We start from the raw sequence: 24,219 nt of genomic DNA, 5'->3' as shown, positions 1-24,219 counted from the left end.
TGAACCAGAATAAATCTTCTGGGACATCAGGCAATTCTCTCGATGTCTGTTCTTAATTTCACATCAGGTGGTACAATTACAAGCCAACAAGAGCTTTTACTATCTCAGTGCAAATTATTTGTGCCTTAATGACATCCATGTACGAGAATTCCACCTTTCCTAGGCCTGACTACTGTGATATGATTTTAACATTCCTACATGCCCTTATGATATCAGTCATGATAATCAGTATGCTTCCACCAAAGAATAAGCCATTCTGTGCTTGGGGGGGGGTGATCCTATATAGATGTTACTACTTGTAGAGGAATTATCCCCTAATTAATTGATTGGATATTAAAGGTGAGAAGAAGCCAATTGCTGGGTGAAGAGGAGCAGGTGGGCCTTCTGGTCCAAAAGAGGAAGAGGGGACTTGGGAGGAAGAAATGGTCCTTTTTTTATGGCAAGGCCAGGAGCAAGAAGAGCACAATGTAGACCAGGAACACTTAGAACTGATGGCAGATTCCACTACCTAAAGATTTCCAACATAAAATAGTTGGTGCGTTTAGGATGATAGATCCCATTCCCAGCGCTTGTGTCATCTGTTGATTTTTACCTAAGATTGGTTTTCCATTTGCAGCAATTCAGGTGGGCTGGAGAGAAAGAATTTAGCCCAGGAGAAGGGTGGGAAATCAGTCAGGCTTTGGAAAAAGGAACATAGCATGTAAGAGGTTATATAGCCCCTATCTTAGGACAACAAATGGCAATATGGAAACAATCCCCATTTCGTGTGAGGCTTTCTGCTCTCTGAGCACATCTGAAGAGAATACCACACACTACTCAATATGTTTATCTTTGTCTCTGCCCAGTCTTGAGCCATGAGCTATCTTGGAATAAAAGCTTCATAGAAACCCAGTGAAGGGCTCTGGAGTCTTCTAGTTCAGCTTAATGTCAAATTCTACTTTAATTCTTCTGCACTGATCACGTGCAGGGCACATCAGTCTTCCTCTTTTCATTTCTGGCTGCTATATAACATGTAAGGACTTTGACAGCAAATAATTACCAAAAATTGAGTATTAATCTTCTCTCCATCACTCTCCTACAAAAAACATGGGCTTGGTGTGCTACACTCAAATTTAAAATTAGGAAGAAACTTTAAGGTCTTGGAAAAGAGAAGAAAATGGGTACCCAAAATGCCCTTGGTATTTACAAAGTATATCCTTCTTGATATAATTGCAATCCATGTACCATAAGGAAGTCCAGGATATGATAGACCCAAGGCAAGGTCTAGACCGGTGAGTAAGTATCAAAGACGGCTTTCTCAATTAGGATCCCTCTCTATTAGGAAACTCTAGAGCTCTACTCCTGCAGGCTGTCCTTTGTCCTTTTGAGCTCACTTATGCCCAATAATCCAACTTTTGTACTGAGCCCCAAAGTGGAGCTGTGAGGAATGTGAGAATGAGGCAACAAGAGACAACCAGATGGGTCATGAGACTTCCTGAAGATGTTCAAACCTGTAGACCTCTGTTTCCTTTCTCTAAAGTGAGAACAGAAATCTCCCCATGTGATGCACCAGGTAATGTTGAGAAGTATCAAAATTTGGTCATGTACCACAGTTGAGGACTCAGTAAAGAGCAAGACCTTAATTGCCATCTTCCTATTTTACTTGTCCCATGGATTTCTTGGAGAGCTATTAGAGATGTTTACATATATTTGCTCTAAATAGAATACCAAAAGGCCACATAATTTCCAGCTTTGTGAACCACTTAAGTAAGTTTATTGGAGCTATTTACATGAGCATGTGTGATTTAATGACAGGAGTACCAATGGGAAATTCAATGCTGTGTATATAGGCAGCTAACCAACTACTGAAGGTTCTTCTCTTCATGTAGTGGTCGCTTGGAGCTTAAACAATTTTAGTAAGAGGTCTTGCTGCTCTGCTGAGCCTTTCTTCTCCCTCCATAAATGAATGCTGATGGCCTCCTCCATTAAAGATATTATGCTGTACTATGATCTCTGTATTTGGACCTCATCTGTGGAGTCACTTGGAGTCTAAGAATCATAGCTCCTCAGGGCTGCCGCACTTGCATAGCATAGTGTCTTTGATGCCTGGGTCTGGCTGCCTGTTCCCTGTTTTCAGTGGATTTCTTTCCCACAATACCAGGCCAGTTGGCTGACTAACCTCAGCCTCAACATGCCCAAAAGAGTAATCTCTGTAATTAATTAGGTCTCATTCTGAGGCAATTGTCTGACTGTCTCTACTATGTTGGTGTCAATGTTGAGTGCATATTGCTGCCACAGAATCACTGTGTTAGCCACACCCATGGACTACAAGAATACTAGATGGAGTTATTGTGGAGAATCCTGAGGTACATAGGTTCTAGGAACTCTTGGGGGGAGTGTAGTAAGATGGGGCAAATACTTTGCCCTGGCCAACCATTCAATTACCTTCATGAATACAGTTCCTATATTCAAGTTACCTCAGCCTCTGTGTCGGTTAGTTTAGAAATGGGGGTCTAGAGACAGAACACACAAGTCCTTCTAGAGAGCTGTGTATCTCCTGCTCCATTTGAATTGAGGCTATAATTCTCCTGGAACTCCTAGGATCAAAGTCTGGCCTCTGGTAGTACCTAATAAGTCAGGTTTGTCCAGCTACTTCATAAAGCCAATACAACAAAAAAATGATAATGAAAATCAGAGAAGGGATATTTGATCAATGTAGCAATTGAGGAAGAAATAAAATAGAATCACCTTGTCACATCACCAAGCAAGTCTTTTGGATCTTAACAAGATATCTAGGTTTAAACAAGGACCCGAAGCATAAATAATTAAGCAATCCTGGTAAGGGCAGCCTAACACTTACGGTGACTTTCCCTGCTCCCTGACCATCTCCTATGGATCCCAAAGATCTCCCCCATTCTAATCTTCCTCCACCAACTTGTTACTTTCTCTTAAACCTCAAATCCAGAAGGCACCCACTTTTATCCCAAGTGCTCCTGAAGGGCAACAAGTAGGCTGAAGGTGGAACATCACCTCATCTCCCTTATCCTGAGATCCAACAGTCACCCATTGACTCCTTGTCTAACCTCTAGTTCTGTAGCAGGAACTCATCTTCTATCACCTTTTCCTCTCTGACCCCAGCACCAATGGATTACAAAGATCTCCCCCAACATCCCTTCTCTCAACTCATCCCACTATCTCAGCCTCCAACCCCAGCAGGCATTCACTAGGAACACACCAAATAAGCAGAATAGAGAAACAGGTAAGATAACCGGAAACCCTACCTTTCCCTCCTCCCCTGAAAATCCAGTCCCTCAGTCTCATTCCTTAACACTGCAGCAGAGCACCATCTTCAGTCTTCCTTCACCCTTTCCCACATCTCCTTTGGATACCACCAATCATCCCCTCCTAACTTCCCTTTTCCCATGCCAATAAGAACCTCCTACTAACCCACAGGCCATGACAGGGTAAAAAACCAGGTTGTCTATCTGCAAATCTTCTCTTCTTGCTCTGTTACCCCAGATCCATTCTCTAGCTCTACAGAAAAACACCACCGGAAGCCTTCCCTTCTAGAAATCAATAAAACTGAAATATACAATATACTCAAGCTTATGGAGCACAATGAAAGTGATGCTAAGAGAAAAGTCCATACACTAATTGCCTACATAAAACAAAATAAAACAAAATAATAACAACAACCAAACATAGAGAGATCTCATACTTGCAATTTAAAAACACACCTGAACGCTCTAGAACAAAAAGCAGCAAGCACACAGCAAGAGGCAATAAAATGAGGACATAAATCAATAAAATAGGAACAAAGAGGATGGTATTTAAAAAAATCAGTGCAATAAAGATTGGTTCTTTGAGAAAATCAACAAGATCAACAAACTGTTGTCCAAACTAACTAAAGAGCACAGAGAGAATATCCATTTTTAAAAAATCATGAATGAAAAGGGGGCATAGTGACAGATACTAAGGAAATACAAAGATTCAGAACATATTAAAAAAAACTGTGCTTCATCAAACTAGAAAATCTAAAAGAGATAGATAAATCTATCAATAGGTATTTCTTATTTAAGTTAAATCAAGATCAGATCAACAACTTAAATAGATCTGTAGTCCACAGTGAAATAGAAGCACCCATTAAATGTTTCCCAACCAAAAGGAGCCCAGGTCCTGATGGTTTTAGCACAGAATTCTACTAGACATCTGAAGAAGAGCTAATGCCAATACTCCCATATTATTCTATGAACAAGAAACAGAGGAACACTGCCTAATTTATTTTGTCAGGTCATTGTTACACTGATACTCAAACTACATAAGACTCAACAAAGAAAGAGAACTATGGACCAATTAACCTTATGAACAAAGATGCAAAAATATTCAACAAATACTTGAAAATAAATCCAAGAACACACACAGAAGATCATCCACCATGATCAAGTAAATTTTATCCCAGAAATGTGTGGACAGTTCAAAATACAAAAATCAGTAAATGAAACTGAAAAGAAACTTAAAGAAAAAAAATCCCTATGGACCCTAAAAGGACAATTTTCAACTGCATAGAGAAAACTATATATACAACAATCCAGAACAATAAAAATATTGCCATGTCTCATCATTCCCAATTATAAGTTGTACTGTAGAGCTATCGTAATAAAAATGCATGTTATTAGTATAAAATAGACATGCTGATCAATAGAGTCAAAGTAAAGGTCTAGATATTAATCTATACACATAATGCACACATGTCTTTTGGCAAAGAGCCAGAACTATACACTGGCAAAAGGAAAGCATCCGCAACAAATAGTGGTGGTCAATCTTGATGTCTGCTTGTAGACAAATGCAAATAGATTCACATTTATAACCCTGCATAAAACTCAAGTGGATCAAAAATCTCTACATAAAACTAGATATACTGGACCTGATGGAAGAGAAAGTGGGGAATAGCCTTGAATGCATTGTCATAGGAGATGATATTCTGAACAGGACCCTCATAACACAGGAACTAAGATCAGCAATTGATAAATGCTACCTCTTGAAATTGCAAAGTTTCTGCAAGACAAAGGATGATGTCAGTAGGCCAAAGTGGCAGTCTACAGAATGAGAAAAGATATTTATCAACTCTACATCTGACAGAGAACTAATATCCAAAATATGTAAAGAACTCAAGAAACTAGCTATCAAAACAAACAAACAAAGAACAAAACCTAAATAATCCAATTTAAAAATTGGGTGTAGATATACAGAATTCTTAATGGAAGAATCTCAAATGATTGAGAAGCACTTAAAGAAATGTTTTACATCCTTGGACATCAAGAAAATGTAAATCAAAACTTCTTTGAAACTTCATCTTATACTTGTCGCAGTGGCTTAAATCAACTACATGAGCAATAGCTCATGATGATAAGAATGTGGTACAAGGGGAGCATTCCTCCATTTCTCAATAGAGTGCATACATGTAAATCACTATAGAAATCAAATTTCCACAAAAATCAATATTTCTGGTTCCTCAGAAAGAAAAACAATCTACCTCAAGATCTAGCTACACCACTATTGCACAGATACCCAAAGGACACTTCATCCTACCACAAGGATACTTGTTCATGTTCATTGTAGTTCTATTCATAATAGCCAGAAACTGAAACAACCTAGATATCACTCAACAACAACAACAACCAGATAAAGAAAGTTTGATATATTTACACAATGCTATATTTACTCATTTTAAAAAAGACATCATGAAGTTTGTAGGCAAATGGATGGAACTAGAAAAATCAATCCCTAATTAGTTAATCCTGACCCAGAAAGATAAATATGGTATGTATTCACTTATTAGCAAGCTACAATCTGTAGAGATAGGGAAATTAGGTAAGGAAGATATGTCTATGTGGGACTCACGGATTTTCCTGGAAGAGGAAAATAGAATAAATTTTACATCAGAGTAGAGTAGGTGGGAACAGAAGTGGAGATAGCACCAGGCAAAGGGACAATTTGGTGGAAGGAGCAACTGTAGAAAGGTCGAATTGGGGGCATTTGGAGGGTGGCATGGAAACCTAGTACAGTGACAACTTTCTGGAATCGATGAAGGTGATTCTAATAAAGACTAAGAGTTATGGTGGATACAGACTTTAAGTTGGCCAAGACTTCCAGCAGTGGGACTGCATTGCATCCAGTTGAGTTGTTGGACAAAGAGGTTCCATTGAAATCCCCAAATAACCTAGTCTGATGCTAAGTCAGTGGGTTGCTCTCAGAAAACTGAAAGTGGAGCCCCATTGCCTAGGACAGCATCCACACAACTCACTGAATATGGAGAAGTCAAGCTGGTACCTACATGGAGACTTTTCCACTCTGTTCTAGTCTCTGTATTGCAGAAACGTACTCTTTAGGTTATCAAAAAAGAACTTGGATACCAACCCAGCCACAAAATATTTGCCCCACAGTCTGTTCTTCCTGTAAGATATGGTACAACCATGGAGCACTTGTGATAGCAGACAGGTAATGTCTGCTTTGACATAAGGCCCACTCCACAGAAGAAACCCATATCCAACGCTGCTTGGACAGCCCAGCACCAGAAACTAGATAGCCTGGAAACCAGAGTCTGAAAAGATGTTCTGTTAAATGACTCCTAAATATGCTTTGCTATATTTATAGATCCGTGCTTTATACAGTGATCATTAGAGAGGCTTCCTCTGGCAGCAGATGGGAACAGATGCAGAGACACACAGCCAGACCTCATGTGGACCGAGTCTAAATGGAATGTCTCCATCAAATCCCTACCCTCAGAACTTAGGGAATACTGAAAATGAGGAGGCAAAAGAAGGTAAGCGCTAGAGGGAATGGAGGACACCAGGAGAACAAGGACCTCCGAATCCCCTAAGAAAAGTACCTATGAGCAAGCACAGATTCTGCAGCAACAATAACAGGGCTTCCATGGGTCTCTGTTAGGGCCTCTGGACATGGATTTCAGCTATTAGCTTTGTATTTTTATGGGACTCTTGGGTGGAAGAATGAGTAGGTCTCTGGCTCTTATGTCTGTTTTGGGGACTCTTTTCCTACTGTTGGGTCGCAGTGTTCAACTTTGATATCCTAGGTTTTGTCTCATTTTGTTATCTCTTAGAAACATGTTCTTTTCTGAGAGACAAAGAATAGATTTCACAGGGAAGGGGCTGCTGGGAGAAACTGAGAAGAAGAGAGGAAGGAGAAATTATCATCCTGGCATAGTGTATTAGAAAATAATCTGCTTTCAACAAAAGGAAAAAAAATCAAAAGAGGATTGAAAGAATACAAACAAGCTGAGCTTTGTTAAGTTTTTCTTCTTATTCCTCTGGCTCCCTCTTAAGATCTGAGAGAGTTAGGAACATCAATTTATCTTTTTTATTTTTTCCAATAAAATGTTTGTAAGCAGAATGTATATCTATATGTTTAGTGCCTATGCATGTCTAGCCTGATATGTGGTTTAAGGGTCTCCTAAATGTGGCACAGGGTGGAAAGTTGTGTGCTGGAGACCAAATGTGCTTGGGGATTCCCATGGAAGAACTCGGAGAGAACAAGCTGGAGATCTTTATGGAAAGTGAAACAAACCAGATGCAGAAAGGCGAAAACATTTTCTGCAGTACTAGCCTAGATTAAACTATGTTTGAGTAAATGGGGTCAGGGTCTGGGACTAGAAATGGGACCATGAAAGGAAAGGAGCAAACCTTGAGGGAAGTACACAGGCCATAATGCAAAAGGGAATAATCTGGGGAAGAGCAGGACCTACAACAGTAGTGTAGGGAATGAGTGGAAAGTGCCAAATATATGCATAAATATTTGTGAAAATACATGGACATGAAAGTGCCCATTAGTCAAATCCATTAAATTATGTACTAACCTTAAAAGTTAATAGGGAGGGAGGAAGAACGCAAAGAGATGGTGGAAAGGTTTCCTAGCATGGTCAAGGGCCGCGGTGTTCAGTTCTCTAACACTGCAAAAGGGGGTGGGGGAGAATCAAGACCAGGGTGTTCTTTTGGTGAAGAATCTGTGGATTCACTTATTCAATGTGAATAGCACTCAAAGCTGGTGAGCTCTTATAAAGAGGCCAGAGCGCTCCCTGGCGTACAGCCCAGAAACATTGGCTGATACTGTTGTTCCTGTTTCTGAAAATTGCAGTCAGTGGTGAAAAATTGTTTATAAAACGGGAGGTCAGATGCACATGATATTCTCTGGGTTGCATGCAAATCACAAGCCTGAGAACCAGAGAAAGACTTTGTTTATGAGCAAGGTTCTTAGCTAGTCCATACATACTCAAGTGGCTTCTTCCTGGAATCAACCCCTTCCCCATCCCTAAAGAAATAGTCTCCAAAGGCTAAGACTTGGAACTTGAAGCGGGGCGTGGCCGAGAGCCTAGAGGCGGGGCCAAGGGGTTGTTTGGGTCCTTAGGAAGACTGGGTAAAAGTGAAAGAGCTCTGGCGACAAAGCTCTGTTAAGACTTAGGGGGCAGATAAGCAAGTCAGGCCAAAGTTGCTGAAGTGAATAGAGCAGGGCAGGGCGGAGGAGACTGCAGGAGACGGATGGGCAGGGCCCTGTAGAGATTAGGGGGTTTAAATCACAGGCCTGGTTCATTCTGGAAACTACAGGCAGTGGTCCTGGACCTGCATCAGTTCAGATATCAGCCATGCTTGGTACAGCCAGCTCCCTAGTGGCTGCCATTTGGGCTGAGCTCCATTTCCGGATTTTGCTGCTGTCTGCTGTCGTCTTTCTGTTCCTGGCTGATTTCCTCAAAAACCGTCGCCCCAAGAACTACCCGCCAGGGCCAATGCGCCTGCCCTTCGTGGGCTGCTTGTTCCATGTGGACCCCAAGCAGCCCCACCTATCCCTTCAGCAGGTAAGAAGAGACAACAGTGTCTGGCTGCATCCTGAGACTGTATATTGGCAATAGGAAAGGGAGGATGTAGCTGAAGGTGGTTGCTAACAACCCACTAACCCAGAGATAAGGTCTACAGGTTACAAACAGTTGTAGGTTTTCTTGTTATCTGTCAATTAAAGATTCCCAGTGTGATTTTATGGCCAGAAAACATACTGTCTCTGATTTTAAATTCTTTTAAGTATACAAGGTAGATTTGATGACATAATAATTTATCTTCATAAATACGTTATGTTGGATAAGAAATGGAATGTCCCAGATGTTGGTTACAGTACCTGTCCAGTTTTTGTTTTGTTTTGTTTTGTTTTTAAAGTGTGTTCTTCTCTTGACCTGTGTACATATCAGTTCTCTGATTTGTCTTACTGAGCCTAGTTTGGTCCTTTTGCATCTTTGATGACTGCTCACCTACTGACTTTATCAACTCCGGAGAAAGATGCACTGAAGTTTCCAGCTCCACTAAAAGTCTGCCTGTTTTTCCACTCAGTTGTTGAAGCTCTCCCGCTTGTACTGGAAAAACTGTTATGAGTACATAGTACACATATAGGACTGGAAGGTCTTTGTGCTCTATGACCCTCTTCCCTCGTACTGTTTCTCATTATCTATAGTAATTACTCTGTGGATAGTGAATACTCTTGCCATCTGTGATCATTCCTGTCACTTTCCAGTATTTGTAAAGACTGGCTATGTCTGATTATTTATTGCTATTTGAGGATTTAAACTAATATTTTTCCTTCTGTCCTCCCACCCATTTTTTGTTTAAATCCTGCCTTCTCTGTGTGTTTCTTAGATACTTTCCAAATAATTGCCTCTCTATTCCTCTTTGCTCTTTTATCATATCTCTTGTATATCCTTGTATCATCCTCCCAGCAGCTGCTCAGTGTTTGTTATTCATTGCTCACATGCAGCTGATGAGACTTTGATAACACTATTTTTCACAGGAAGCAAAACAACTACAAAACTAGAGGACCCTATCCTCTCTCTATGGTACAGCTGCCTAAGGTGTTGTCTCCACACCCACTGAGAACCATACCAGACACTAACCTGCTCTTTAGTGTCCTGTGCAGCTGGAATGTAAAGGCAGAAAAGCCTCTTCCTCCTCCTCCCATAGACCCGTTGTTGTTTTGTTTTTGTTTGTTTGTTTGACAATTCATGTTCAGTTTGTTTTCTGACCTTCAGTACTTCCTTTCCCTGTTTCTTCAGAGGAGGCTTTGGCATATGGAAATTTCTTAACTTTGCCCCACCTCAGAATGCATCTCACTAATTCCCACACTGTCTTTCTCATGATTGTGGACACTTGCTTGTCCATCTGCTGTTCGTAACAGTTTTAGATTTCTGCCACTTAACTCTGGACTTTGTAGTTTCTAGTGAGAAATAATTTCCAATTTTCCCCTAGTGACATGCTCCCCCCCCCCCGCCATCTACTTTTAATTGGTTTGGTTTTAACTTTCAATTTGATTATGATGTTTATTTGGTTTTTGATTCCTTTGCAGGTTTTATGCATCTTTTACATAGATTTATTTTTATGTTGCCAAATTGAGAAGTTTTAGCTATTCTTCACACATTTCATTGTCTACATCCCCCTCCACACAAATACACACACACACTATTTTTCTGGAAAAGTTGTTGCTTGTACCTGCCTCCTGTTTTTCTGGGGCAATTAGAAATTGATAAATATTTTAACTTCATATATATATATATATATATATATATATATATATATATATATGTGTGTGTGTGTGTGTGTGTGTGTGTGTGGTGTGTATGTGTGTACATGTAAATAAATACTAATTAAAGAAGAAGAGGTCGTGAATTTTAGAAAGAGGAATTAGGGATGACCCTGAAGGGGTTGAAAGGTAAAGAGAGAGGGGTGGAATGAATCAAATACATATTTGTGAATGAGATTATCAAAATCAAAAATTTATATTAAAAAATAAAACAAATTCAGATTATCAGCCCTTCTCACCTCTGCTGGTGGCAGGGTAAATTGGGACACTTTTTTCTCTCTTCTCTCTGTGTATCTCTGACACTTCTTAGGCTTAGGAACTTAAAGTCAGGGAAGTCTTTCAAGGTCACATTGCTTGAAATTTATGGCTCAGTGCTGTGTCTCACTAATTCTAGGTGTCTTACTTTTGTTTATTTGGAACATTCACTCCTTGAATCTTGTAGCACTTGTAGAAAGAAGACATTAACCTCAGTACCTAGTTTTAGAACACTGGTTCTCAACCTTCCTTATGACCTGGTTCTGTAACACAGTTTCTCATATTGTGGTGACCCCCAAGAATAACACTTTTGCTTGCTGTTTCATAATTGTATGTAATGGGCTCAGGCAACCACTGTGAAAGGAGTCATAGCTTACTGTCTTAGATTCTGTTTCTCCCTCAAGAATAAGCATTGGACCCAGATGGCACTCGTTACCAGTTAGGACTCCCTTAAACTAAATTTTCACTTATTCCTAGAACTTGCTTGTCAATATTATAAATGCGCCAATAAATCTTTTTTTGAAAAGCTTAAAACACTCATGGACACATTCATGAAAATAGAGTTAAAAGCTGATCTACATTTCTATGTGTACTTTACTTACATCTAGAAGGAATGACAGTTATTGAGTCTGTCCTTATTAGACACTGGACAGGCATTGCTAGAGGTGAAATGAACTTAAAACAGGACTTTCTGTTAAAAATTAAAGAAAGGCTACATATAGGATGTATTGTAATGTGTACATAAGATTCCAAGATCAAACAAAAACATTACATTTATTTGAAATGGTTCATATAGGACTGGAGCTCTGTGACCAATTCTGTAGGGTGTGTATACACATACATGACAAATGAGGATTGGAGCCCTTCTGTTTGAAACCACTGTTGGAACTAGACATGACTCAGAAGAACAAGAGGCAGAAGTGGGGTCTCCAAAAAGCCAACTCTTGAGAATACATGGGGAAGAAACGTTGATACTGCTCATACACAGTCATTCAGCTCAATTTTCACAGACTTGCACATGCTGCATCATCATGGACATTCACTTCTTCAATTCTCTGGTTCCCTCTTATTCCACCTGAACTCTCCGTCTCTCACACTCATGCCTGCTTCACTAAACTCTGAGGTCATTGGATATCTCAAGATCATGTCTTTTTCCTCAAATCTTACATAATGTCTGGGGATTCCCTCTGTCAGACAACAGCTTTGTCTTCTTGACTACATTACTTTATTTACAACCTGTTTTCCTTTTGGGGAAGATGGAAAATGTTCATTATGGTGAGGAGTTATGTAGCTGATAAAATAAGACATAAAAAATGGCAACCCATTACTCAGTAAATACCATTCATGTCTAGAGACCCATCCTGTTCTTTCCTTCTCTCTCTCTTTTTATTATTAGATTTTTTCTTTATTTACATTTCAAATGTTATCCCCTTTCCTGATTTCCCCTCTGAAAAACCCCTATCCCATCCCCCTCCCCCTGCTCACCACCTCACCAACTCCTGCTTCCATGTCCTGGCATTCACCTACACTGGGGCAGAACCTTCACAGGACCAAGGATCTCTCTCCCCATTGATGTCTGACAAGGCCATCCTCCGCTACATATGCAGCTGGAGCCATGGCTCCCTCCATGTGTATTCTTTGGTTGGTGATTTAGTCCCTGGGAGCTTTGGGGATCCTGGTTCATTCATATTGTTCCTCATATGGGGAGAAGTGAAAAGTAGAGAAGAGAAGAAACTCTTCCATCATGCCACCTCCACACACAAATGCACATACTTCACACAAAATTAGTTACGTTAGTTACACAGGAATCTTCTGTACATAACAGATGTTTGAGGGCATTATTCTCTGGCAAAACAGGGGTGTTTACAAAACTACAGTAAACATATACATACCTACCTTCCTTGACCTTTGGGCTGTCAAATAAACTATATTTTTGCCTTCACTAGGATGCCTCAGGATAGAGCATTTACCTATTTGTTGCTACACATATCCTCATGCCTTCTCCTGGGGACATAAGATAGCTGCACAAGTAATTCAGATTTGCTGAATTCATTGGAATTTTCTATAGGGAAATTTGTATTCTTAGTGTGTTTCAAAATTGAACTTAATGCATTATGAATAAACATCTCTACACATTTCTACAGAGAAAGAGGCTTGCTTCCCTCCCCTCCCACACAGTCGTCACAGACATATCAGCATTAGTCCCACTGGCTCCACACACGCCTGCCATATCCGAACATACACACACAGGCACAATTGTGACTACTGTAATATTTTTCAGTTTGTGAAGAAATATGGGAATGTTCTAAGCCTGGATTTTGCTAACATACCTTTAGTGGTTGTAACTGGCATGCCATTAATCAAAGAAGTCTTTACTCAAATGGAGCATAATTTTATGAATCGCCCAGTCACTCTTCTCCGAAAACATCTCTTTAACAAAAATGGTAAGTTTCTTGATCTGTATGTGGTGTGTTTTATAATTTTTGTGACATGGTAAAGTTTCCTGTCTGTAACTTGGCAACGTTCCCATAAATCACCTGTCATCTGTGAAGGAAGTAGGATGCCATATTTCCTGAATGAAAACACCCATAGGAGGACTTACAGTGTATCCTTTCCAGATTTGGGAGAAACTATGTGTCCTTGACACCAACTCTTGATGCTCGGGTAGTAAGTACAGCCAGACACACTGTGTTCTCATTTCCCTTTTCCCACTCCATCCCTTTGCCATGGAAAAATAGATGAGTTACCTCCTGATGACACTCTGCTTGTTTAAAACTCCTCATACCCCATCGGGGTCTTTAGCCTTCTGACCAATAATATATCAGGCTGCTGTGAATACTTATTATCATTTAAAAAATAATCAGAAAGTCCATATCAGACTTCAAGTGTATTAACCTATTTCAAGGTGACAGTTAAAGGAATTTGAGGATTTCTTTTAGTGTTACAAAGCTGCTGGAAGCTTGGCAGCTTTGCTTGTGGTTATATGGTAGTTGGTGGATGCTGGTCTTCCTCCCTGCCTCTAGACTCTGTGTGTGGGATGCTAATCCTTCCTACTTTCTTGTGTCATTTGTCCATTCTTTACTAGAACAATTCCTTACAATGTTTTGGCCAGAACATTGTTCATAGAATTTTCTTACATCACACATCTTGTCTTATCCATGAGTGTATTCCTGTCATTTAACTTAACATGTGTAGCAGTGGGTGAATCAGTTATTGCCTCTGGATCCCAGCAGGTCACACACACTGCACCTCCACTCTCACCCCCAGAAAATCTCTCTGGATTCTCAAATAAAAGATACATACATGCAGAGATAATTTTAATAAGCCTTCCTACCTCAATAGCTGGTCACTTCTAAAGCTCCCCTCAACTTGCACACACTCCCCTCTGGTATTCCTGGCTTAACACCTCTAAGTCTATATTTTATCTCTGCTGCCCTGTTACCTTCTGGGTATCACTCCCCCCCCCCCCAATAGGGCCACATTCCCTTTCCAGCTACATTGTTGGATGATTTCTCTCATGCAGCTCTTAAATCTCTTCTCTTTTGCTCAGAATCATAGCGATTCTCCTCTTCTTCCTCTCTCCCTCTCTCCCTTGCTGGCACAATAAAAAAAAAAAAATCTCCTCTTGTCCCCTCTCTGCCCAGTCATGGGCTGTAAGGCAATCAAAGCCAGCTATGGGCAGGGACCAACAAGTCTAAAAGCACAGCTTTTGGGAGCTGAATTAAGACAAACCATAAAAACCAATTTCCAACAAACATTAACCTCTAGACTTATGTGATCAGAGTATGGACTTCAGATCTGGAGAAACTGAAATGTGAATACAAGTTGCTATCTACTAACTATATTTCTTTATAAACTATACTTTATCCCTGCGTCATAGCTTTTTGCATCAGGTATAATGGGCCTGCATTAATTGTTAATAAACACATGGATATTCTGAAAGCACTAAATCACATAATATACAAGGAATGCTTAATGAATGCTATTGTAAGTAACCAGTAAATATTTGTTCCCTTGCTTTGGGATTCTCTCTCTGGATAGCTTCTAAGTGCTTTACTGACCCTTCTTTTCATCATACACATAACATCCAGTTCATCAGGAAATTTTAAATGAGACTCACAGTGTTGTAATGTGGAATCTCTTCTTTCCAGGGTTGATCTTCTCCAGTGGCCAGACATGGAAAGAACAAAGAAGGTTTACCATGATGACACTGAGGAACTTTGGACTAGGAAAGAGGAGCTTAGAGCAGCGAATACAAGAGGAGGCTCACTACCTTGTGGAGGCCATAAAAGATGAGGGAGGTGGGCATTTCACAGTTCAGGTGCAGGAGGCTGTGGCCTTACATTTATTGGACAAATTCTTATTCTGTGCCTTTGTGTTTATCTTGGGCCTGCTCTGGGCTAGACACTGAAAATTGAGCAGTGAACTTGTAACTATGACCTTGACCTAGAGTGCTGGAGCCCAGCAAATAGAATGGGTTATTAATCACTTTGCTGACTTTAAATCCTGGTCACCAATCTGACTTTCCAGACATTGACAGAAACCTTGGTTCATCCCAGTCTGTGTGTGTGCTGTGGCCAGAGCCCATCCATTATTTCATTCTCTGCATTCTCTAGTATTTATGAGGGGGAGGGGGAAGCTGAGAGATTGTTTTCATTATAGAGAATATGAACATAAATTTCTTTAATTGCCCCAACTTACTCTTTTCCCAACTCCAGGACAGCCTTTTGACCCTCACTTCAATATCAACAATGCAGTTTCCAATATCATTTGCTCTATTACCTTTGGGAAGCGCTTTGACTACCATGACAGTCAGTTTCAAGAGATGCTGAGGTTACTGGATGAGGCCATGTGTTTGGAGTCATCAATGATGTGCCAAGTAAGTACTCTCGTATCTCAGGAAGGATATTAGAATGGGATTAATATAAACAGATAGGCTCCTCTTTTTATAATTTAGAGCTTTTGCAGTTAAGATATAATATCATAAAGTTGAGTTTAATACAAATGTATTAAAATCTCTCTATTGAGTTCAATGTTCTGATAATATGCAAAATTTGTACATGAAAATAATATTTAAACAAAGTACCAGCTTTTGGAGAATGACCATTTATATGTTAATGTTGTTGTTGTTGTTGTTGTTGTTGTTGTTGAAAAATAACTATTTCTAGCTCAGATTTTTTTGACATTTCTCTGTGTATGCTGTTTTTGGTTAACTGAGATTAGGATTGGGAAAATGTCTGACTTTCTGGTAACAATCCTTTCCTGATATTTGGACTTTTGATTTCATTCCAGACTTGTGATGTTGTTAATAATGTTGCAATGGATATTCTGGTACAACTGTTCATCTGAACTCAGCCACTCATTTGTCTTGAATTTGCATCAGCACATAAAAAAATAAATAAAAGTTCAAAAGGGTTCCTATTTTTATTTCAATTAATACTTCATGTTGTCAATATTGTAATACTATAACATAAAGTTTGGTCTTCAAACTTTACCCCCATCTGAGAAACTCTATGTCCAAATTCTTGTTCCTTCAATTCTTAGCATCTTCTAAACATTTCCCACAGATTACTTGTCATTCAGTCACATTCCTATATGTGTAAGACAGTTTTAAAGGAAAATTAACTTCTAAGATTACCCACATATGTTTCCTAAAAGTTGTGATGCTACCTTGGAATAAATATATGTGTGACAATGTACACATTTATATGTGTTTAAATTATGTGTTCCCAATGGACCATTTGTCCTTGCATCAATTACATGTCATTAAAAATTTTTTAACTGTTTTAGTTTACAAAAGTGCTTTAATTTTGAAAGCTGAAAGATCATGTAACAGTAGGAAAAATATAATTATGACCACTACCCATATATAAATCAGCTCCAACAAGGGTCAGCAGACATCCAGTCACACATCACTAATAAACATGTCCTACTACTACTGCCTCTGACCTGGAGCTATGGAGCAAATTGCCAACGTCTCTATTATATCTGTGCTGGTTATTCCATCTAATGGGCTAAAATTGCCTTCTAAAGTATAAGAGTTACCTCTTCTATGATAGAGTTCTGTCAACTTTATAGTTTTAAAATGGTTTTCATCTAGATTAATTAAATAACAATGGGTGTCATCATAATATCTTCATACACGTGCCACCATTATTTTACTTACTGTTTCATCTCAGCAAACCAGCTGGCTTCCATTTTTCCCCCAGTTTGCTTTTTTATCAAGTGTACATGGATTCTATTTTCACCCTACTAAGTTCTCCAGATCTCCTTCCTAACTTCCTGATTTATATATTCAGAGATCTCTTGTTCAACAAGAGTGAAAGACAGAATGCATTAACATGCAGACCTCAGACTCAGAACTGCTGAACTCCAGGGCCTGACTCAACAGAGGGGCTTTGTTCCTGTCTCCCTATGCACTTTCCAGCTTGATCTTGGTTCTTGCTGTCAGCCTCCCTTAGGCCTACTAGTATTCGGTCCCATTTCTGTCCATAACCATTTCTCTGAATCTACTCTTTCCCAAAGGCTGAAGTGAGAAACAGCTCTGAGATTCTCTGACCAATGAATGCTCCATGATTTCAGACCTCTGGGTGGCTCCGTTTTAAGCAATGGATTTTCTGTCAAACTGTCACCCAGCTGCTCCCCTTCAAATTGGATATCATGACAAAATGGATTTTTCTTCTCCACTGACCCATTAATAAAAGGAATCAGTACGATGAACAGCTTTGCTTATAGGGATTGTGGGCTTATCCTTTGGGTAAGGCTGCCAGCTTTCTGCTGCCAGACCCTTAGAAGAGGCTTCTGAGCTTCCCCCTTAAGGGAACTCCCTGGTTCAAAGTGATCTGTTTGGTCTTCATCTTTTCCAGGATCCTTCCACTCCTTCCAGGCCTTCCCCAAGCTTTTGTCTAATTCCCCGTGGGATAAAGTCTGCTTTCCTTGTCTTGTCTGTCTTTGTTAGTGGCTCACAGGAGCAACTTGTAGCATACCTTCTTAGGCAGAACTCCAACTGCACTTTTTTACAACTCACTTGGATACACATAAAGTTAATGTTCTCTCTTCTTAATTAGGAGTGTTCTTTTTGTCGAATCCTCTTTTCTGCATCCAACATGTTTTCATCTGATATGCATTGGCTATGCTGCTTTCCTTAAGTCCTTATCTAGAAAACCAATTTCTGCATTTCATTTTTTTAAACTCTCATGTGCTTCTGTTTTGGAAGTGTCCTTTTAAAGCAACAGCAATTAGCTATAAATGCTGTACCAGATTTTATAATTGTTCCCTTTTTATTGGTACACTTATTTCCCATTATTGGCAATAATGAAGTGTGAGGAAACTAGAGAGATTGATTGGCATTTACAAGCACAGGTAGATTTTGAAGAAGTGCCAAATTTGGCTCCCAGCACTCAGGTTGCATGGCCACAAAGTCTATGACTCCAGGGAACACAATGTTTCTGGCCTCAGTAGGCACCTGAACTCATGAAATAATTGTGCCTCATATACATAATTATAAATAAAGTAAATATTTTTAAATTATTAAATTGTGAGGACTAATTTGTGACTATTTTATAGTTTATAATTATCTGAGTTTTCCCATGTTTTAACTTATTAAATGTTCTCATTTAACATCCCCAAGTATAAATTAAAAGTACTTTTAAAGTTTTCTATGACTTTAGTCCTTGCCTTAAAATTTGATCATTGTAGGTGCTAGAGAGATGGCCTATGCAGTTACAGGTATTAGTTGATCTTGCATAGGACCACAGTTCAGTCCCCAGCATCTAAACAGTGACTCACAACAATCCACAGCTCTAGTTTAAGGGGCTCCAATACTCTCTTCTGGCTTCTGCAGGCACCAGAATCATGCAAAACTTAAAACAAAATAAATTAATCTAAATAAAATTTACATCTTTAAACTTCCAGAATCTGGGATAATTATTTTAATCCTCTCTAAAATAATTCAAGATCTTTAGAAACCAGTTCTGCAGTGTTGTCTACCTTACTATCCTCGTGCCTTTTATTTGGCTTCTATTTTAACAAGAATATATACAATTAATTGGTTTTTATGTTCTCTTTTAATCACCCAGTCTTATCATTGGAGCCTCTTTTTCAATTCAGTTTAGGGTGTTAAAGTTCTTTGCAGGTAAAATTGAAATGTCTGTGGAGTATAGGGCTATAGAGAGAGAGTGAAACAGGAGTCAAGATGGCTTGACTCCACTGTAAGACACAAAGAGAAAGACAAGCCTGTTTTGAAATGTGGCACCATGTGTCTCCATGACTGTCTTATTTTTCCCAATCAGCTCTACAATATATTTCCAAGGATACTTCAGTATCTTCCTGGATCACACCAAACACTTTTCAGAAACTGGAGAAAACTGCAATTGTTTGTTTCCAATATTGTTAACAATCACCGGAGAGACTGGGATCCAGATGAGCCAAGAGACTTCATTGATGCTTTCCTCACGGAAATGACAAAGGTGGGGAAGATGCCTGAATACCAGCTGATCCTACAACATGTTTCCCTGAGCTTATTGGTTTGACATGGCACAGATGTGTTCCATCACAGTACTATATGATCCTTGTTTACCTGTTTGCCAGGAAAGCTTTGTACGGAAGTTGTGAGAACTAAGTTCTGACTCTACAGGACACAGATCCCTTTTGCTATGTCTCCTTCCTTCATCTTCAATACCAAGACTGTAGCATCTATTTCTACCTCATCACTGCTGCCATCTTTATATTTCATCTCTTTGATTCTGAACTTTGAGCCCTTATAAGAATAATTCACTATAATCTCTTTTTGAAAATTATTCACACATACAATGTTTATTATGGAGTCTTAAGCAATATGTACAGAAATGAATAGATATACATCTGTGGATAATAGCACACTACAGGGAAATTAAATCAAAAGGACATAGTACTTATGAGGTATATGGTAGCATTTATTAGGATTATTAGGGTCATTAAAAATAGAGTTCTAAGCCATTTGTTGGGAGACCACGATAATGCTAGATACTATCTTTATATGTCTCCCTTAGATTTTATCCACATGTGAATGAGCTGTGTCATAAATGAAAGCTCCAATTAAGCTTCAGAGTCCAATTTTTTTCCAAGTTTGTCTAGGGCCAGTTACTGACTGCATCTCACCCAACACTGCAAGACAAAACAAAATACAGCTGAATGCTGAAGTTTAACTTTAACGTTTAGATGAAGTCTTCTAACTCCCATAAAAACATCCAGTAATGCACAAGAGGCTAGACAGTGGTCAGTTTGCTGTGGTTGTTAGTTTTGCATCATTATGACAATACCTGGCAAAAACAACATAAAAGAGATTTATTTTGGCTTACAGTGTCAGGAATTTGGGTCCATTACTGCAAGGAAGGAAAGCCAGGCAAGCTAAGCTTAAGGTAGCAAAACACGGTGCTATATTAAGACACAGGGACCAAGGCAAGATCTGGGGCCTGGTGATAACTTTCAGAGCCCTGACCCTAGTGACTGGATGCATCCAGCTCTAGTCCCCCCCCCCCAATGTTATAGAACCTCCAGAAATACTTCAGATGACTAGAAACCAAGAATCCAAAACATGAGCCTGTAGTAATTCTGAAATTTCATTATAGATCCAAACCATATCACAAAATATACAGCCTCAATCTCACCAGACCTCTTACTGGAACACATTACTGAATCAGTGGTGTAAGCATGGATAAATTGGGTTCCTTCTCTGACCAAGGGCCAAATAGCATTTTTTTTCATCCTCTCTTTTATTTCATTTGCCTTGGATGATATTGATAAAAGCAATATTGTACTTTTTTTTTAGAGGAAGAGACTTAGTGGTGTGGCTGATACTAGAAGACAAATATAATTTTTCTATATCATTTTCTTATCACAAGTCAAAGGTTTTACAAAGTTTAATCAGAAAAAAAAAATGTTGTAGTGATTTTTATCCACCCAAATGCTATAGTGCTTTGGTCAGCTTGCTGCACTTGGGATAGAAAAGTGTTTTAGGAGGCAGTCAAAGGGAATATCACTGTATATGAACCCTTGCAAATTCAAAACCTCTGAATAAACAAACACACACTCTTTTCCAGTACCCAGACAAGACTACTACAAGCTTCAATGAAGAGAACCTCATCTGCAGCACTCTGGACCTCTTCTTTGCTGGAACAGAGACAACATCTACAACCCTGCGCTGGGCTCTCCTCTGCATGGCCCTCTACCCAGAAGTCCAGGGTGAGTGTGTGGCCAATGCACCTGGACAGCTTGGAATGATGCTTCTGGAATCTGTGGTTCAGATGGGACCAGAAGATGGCATGGAGGGGTAGGGAACGGTAGAGTACCTGGGAGGTAAAGTGCACTTAGAAAGGGAGACGTTTCCCACATGTTCTGTCAGGATCATGATAGGTTCACCTCCCAAAGAATTGAGCCTAGAAGAAAGCAAAGTAGGGAAGTGACACTGTGGTAAGTTCCAGCAAAGAATGACTTTACCCTAAGAGCATCCACAGATTTCCTCCTTCCTTTTCAGCAACACATTCTTGCTTGCCCTGGATAATGTGCAAATGCCCTAATCTGGTTTTTGGAGTCATGTGACATGCTCATCTCTGTCCATTCTCAACCCCACCCACCCTGCATTGTAGCATTCCTGTGTTCAAGTCCTATAGCGTTGCTGTCTGTATTCTTGCATCTAAGTCGTAACAATGGGTCTTCTATCTACCAAAAATGTATTGTTCCAATTTCTGCCAAATCTAGAAGGATATTACAAGGCTCCACCTTTCTAAGGAATCTCACATTTCTCCAGGTATTTACTGGCTGCCAAATTGTTGTCACTATCTTCATCCAGAGTTGAACAATGTTCACTGAGATTTATACATTATTTTATTGTCTCTACACCGCCTGTTGTCCACGACAAAGCATGAACTGTCTCATAATCTCTCTTCTTCTACATCCTAGAAGAGTTTAGCGGGTGCTGGTAGGACCATTTTTCTTTTTAGACCCTGAAATATCTTGTTTTCAAATTGTAGTTCACAGTTTATTTATTTATAAAATCAATTTGGTCCATTTTGAAAACCAAAAAGATAAAGAGTTCGGCCAATATGATGAAGTAAAATTTGTCCATAATCTTTATTTTATCTTTGGGTGGGTGACTCTCTGTGAATGTATGTATGTGTATATGTGTATATCCATGTTGAGGCCACAAACCAACTTCTTCAGAAACATAGTTCACTTTTCGTTTTAAAAGAGAAGTTCTCTCATGGGCCTGGGATTCAACAAATAACCATTGAGCCCAGGGGTTCACTTGTCTCTGCTTCTCCATCATATTAGAACTACAAGCTTTTGCCATCACATCTGACTTTTTTATATGGATTCTAGGGACCAAACTTAGGTGCTCATGTTTGCAAAGGAAATATTTTACCAACTTAGCTATCTCCCCAGGGTAAACTTCATTTATTTATGAATGTGAAATGTATACTTAGTATGTATTTATCTTTACCTATATGCATCTTGAATCATCATTTAAAATATATTTTATGAATATTACACTTATCTTTTTGGCTGTTTTTAAAGGGATGTGGGAGATGCCATGGCATAAATGCAGTGGTCATAGGACAATTCCAGGAATCAATTGTCTCTTTCACCATGTAGATCCTAAGGTTTCATTCAGGTCAGTAGGAAGTTCAAGCCTGTAACTATCTAGCTGTCCTAAGACTACATTTTTTTTAATTAATATGGACTCACTTAGATTATAGATTTGGCTCCTGAAAATAAGACATCAAATATCAATAGATTTAAATAATACAATTACAAACATGTTCATTTTACAATATGCACAGTAGTCAAGAGATGGTAAAAAATCCAAGTGCCATGAATAAATAAAGTATGGAATCTGCCTGAGATCAAAAGAAAATTTAGTCAGAGAGAAGTTCTTTCTAATTTTTTGGTTTATTTTATGTTAGGTGTATATGTGCTTTGCCTGTGTATGTATACTATGTACATGCAGAAGTCAGAAGAAAGCATCAGAATTCCTGGAACTTGCATTACAGATGGCTGTTAGCCATCATATTTGTGTGAGAACCAAGCACAGGTCTTCAGCAGGAGCAACAATGATCTTAACCACTGAGTTGTCCTCCAGCTCAAAAAAAATTAAATAAATAACAAAATAACAAAAACAAAACAAAACTCTGACACTGCATTAATTCAGGACACTATGCTAAGTTAAAGAATATGAGCCAAAATTATAAATTCTCTACTATCTAACTGAAAAAAAAATCAAATAATACACCACACACCACACAGAAGCAAGAATGCAGAGAGAAGGAAAAATAGTATTTGAAACATGGTCATAGAATTTTTTGCAAGATGAAGTTCCAGCAATAACATGTACAACAATAAGAACATATTAAAGGCTAGTAAATTATTCATGTAAAAATGATGAGAAGAGCTGTGATTGGTGGTCCACACCATTTTTTTCAATACTTGACAGATTGGAAACTGGTGAGTTGACGGTTCAAGGTGAGCCTGGTCATATAGGTAGAATCCTGACTCAAAAATCATCATTGTAATAACAATAAATTTTATATTACATAAACTTTGTATGAAATCAATCTTTATAAGTAGAGTAATAGTAAAGGGCTCACAGTTCCAAATTCATTTAAAATGAAATTTCTAGCCAGACAATCAAGTAAAATTAGTTCAACCTCTATTAATCTTGAGAAAGAGAAGTCATATTGAGAGACAGCTTGCAGAATCAATCATTTATTACTATAAAAAGTTTGTGTAAATCCCAAAACACCCTCGAGATGAAGCAGACTTATTCTTACTAATCACAGAAGAAAACTGAAGCTCGAGGAATGTTACCATCTTCACCAACATGTACCCAGCAACAGACTGCTCTCCACAGTCCACACAGATATATCGCCTTATGAAATTAGACTTTATAGATGTGCTGTAGTCTGAACAGTCCTGTCCTTGCCAGACTCATGTTCAACTCTAATTCTCATTGTGATCAGAAGACTAATGCCTTCCCAAAATAAGTACCAGAGAGATTCCTTTCTCCTCGGTGGCATGAGGATACAGCAAAGCTTTGGCACCTATGAGACAGAAAGTTGTTGTCTATCAGGCAAAAACAAAGCAAACAAAAAAACCCCAAACTTATAGTGCCTTTATCTGTGACGTTCCAAGCTCTAGAACAATAAGGAATACATTCATATTGATTTTTAACACACTCAATGGATGATGCTTGCTTCTAAAAGCTGCCTCTTTGTAGAAACATGATTAGATACTACTATGAGCATATCAAAGGTAGTTATTGAATTGACAGGGGTTTGTTTTGTTTTGTTTTTGTTTTGTTTTTTTGTGTTTTTTTTTTTT

General features: G+C 38.9%; 1 protein-coding gene across 3 annotated transcripts in view; it reads left to right on the top strand.

Moving 5' to 3' along the window:
* The first annotated feature begins 8,439 nt into the window (after positions 1 to 8,439).
* The window catches only part of LOC110323386 (cytochrome P450 2J3), a 20,291-nt gene continuing 4,511 nt past the window's right edge, over positions 8,440 to 24,219 (top strand). For 2 of the 3 annotated variants that reach the window (XM_021200565.2, XM_021200566.2), the window contains exons 1-6: positions 8,440 to 8,845; positions 13,145 to 13,307; positions 15,015 to 15,164; positions 15,582 to 15,742; positions 19,155 to 19,331; positions 20,943 to 21,084. In XM_021200565.2, the coding sequence (XP_021056224.1) occupies positions 8,636 to 8,845; positions 13,145 to 13,307; positions 15,015 to 15,164; positions 15,582 to 15,742; positions 19,155 to 19,331; positions 20,943 to 21,084 (1,003 nt within the window). In that variant the 5' untranslated portion in view covers positions 8,440 to 8,635. The remainder of the gene's footprint in view (positions 8,846 to 13,144; positions 13,308 to 15,014; positions 15,165 to 15,581; positions 15,743 to 19,154; positions 19,332 to 20,942; positions 21,085 to 24,219) is intronic. The other variant, XM_029539996.1, reaches the window with a different exon arrangement.

This window comes from Mus pahari, chromosome 6 (assembly GCF_900095145.1).
Source record: "Mus pahari chromosome 6, PAHARI_EIJ_v1.1, whole genome shotgun sequence".
NCBI classification, from domain to species: domain Eukaryota; kingdom Metazoa; phylum Chordata; class Mammalia; order Rodentia; family Muridae; genus Mus; species Mus pahari.
This window is presented reverse-complemented; position numbering and strand designations above follow the sequence as displayed.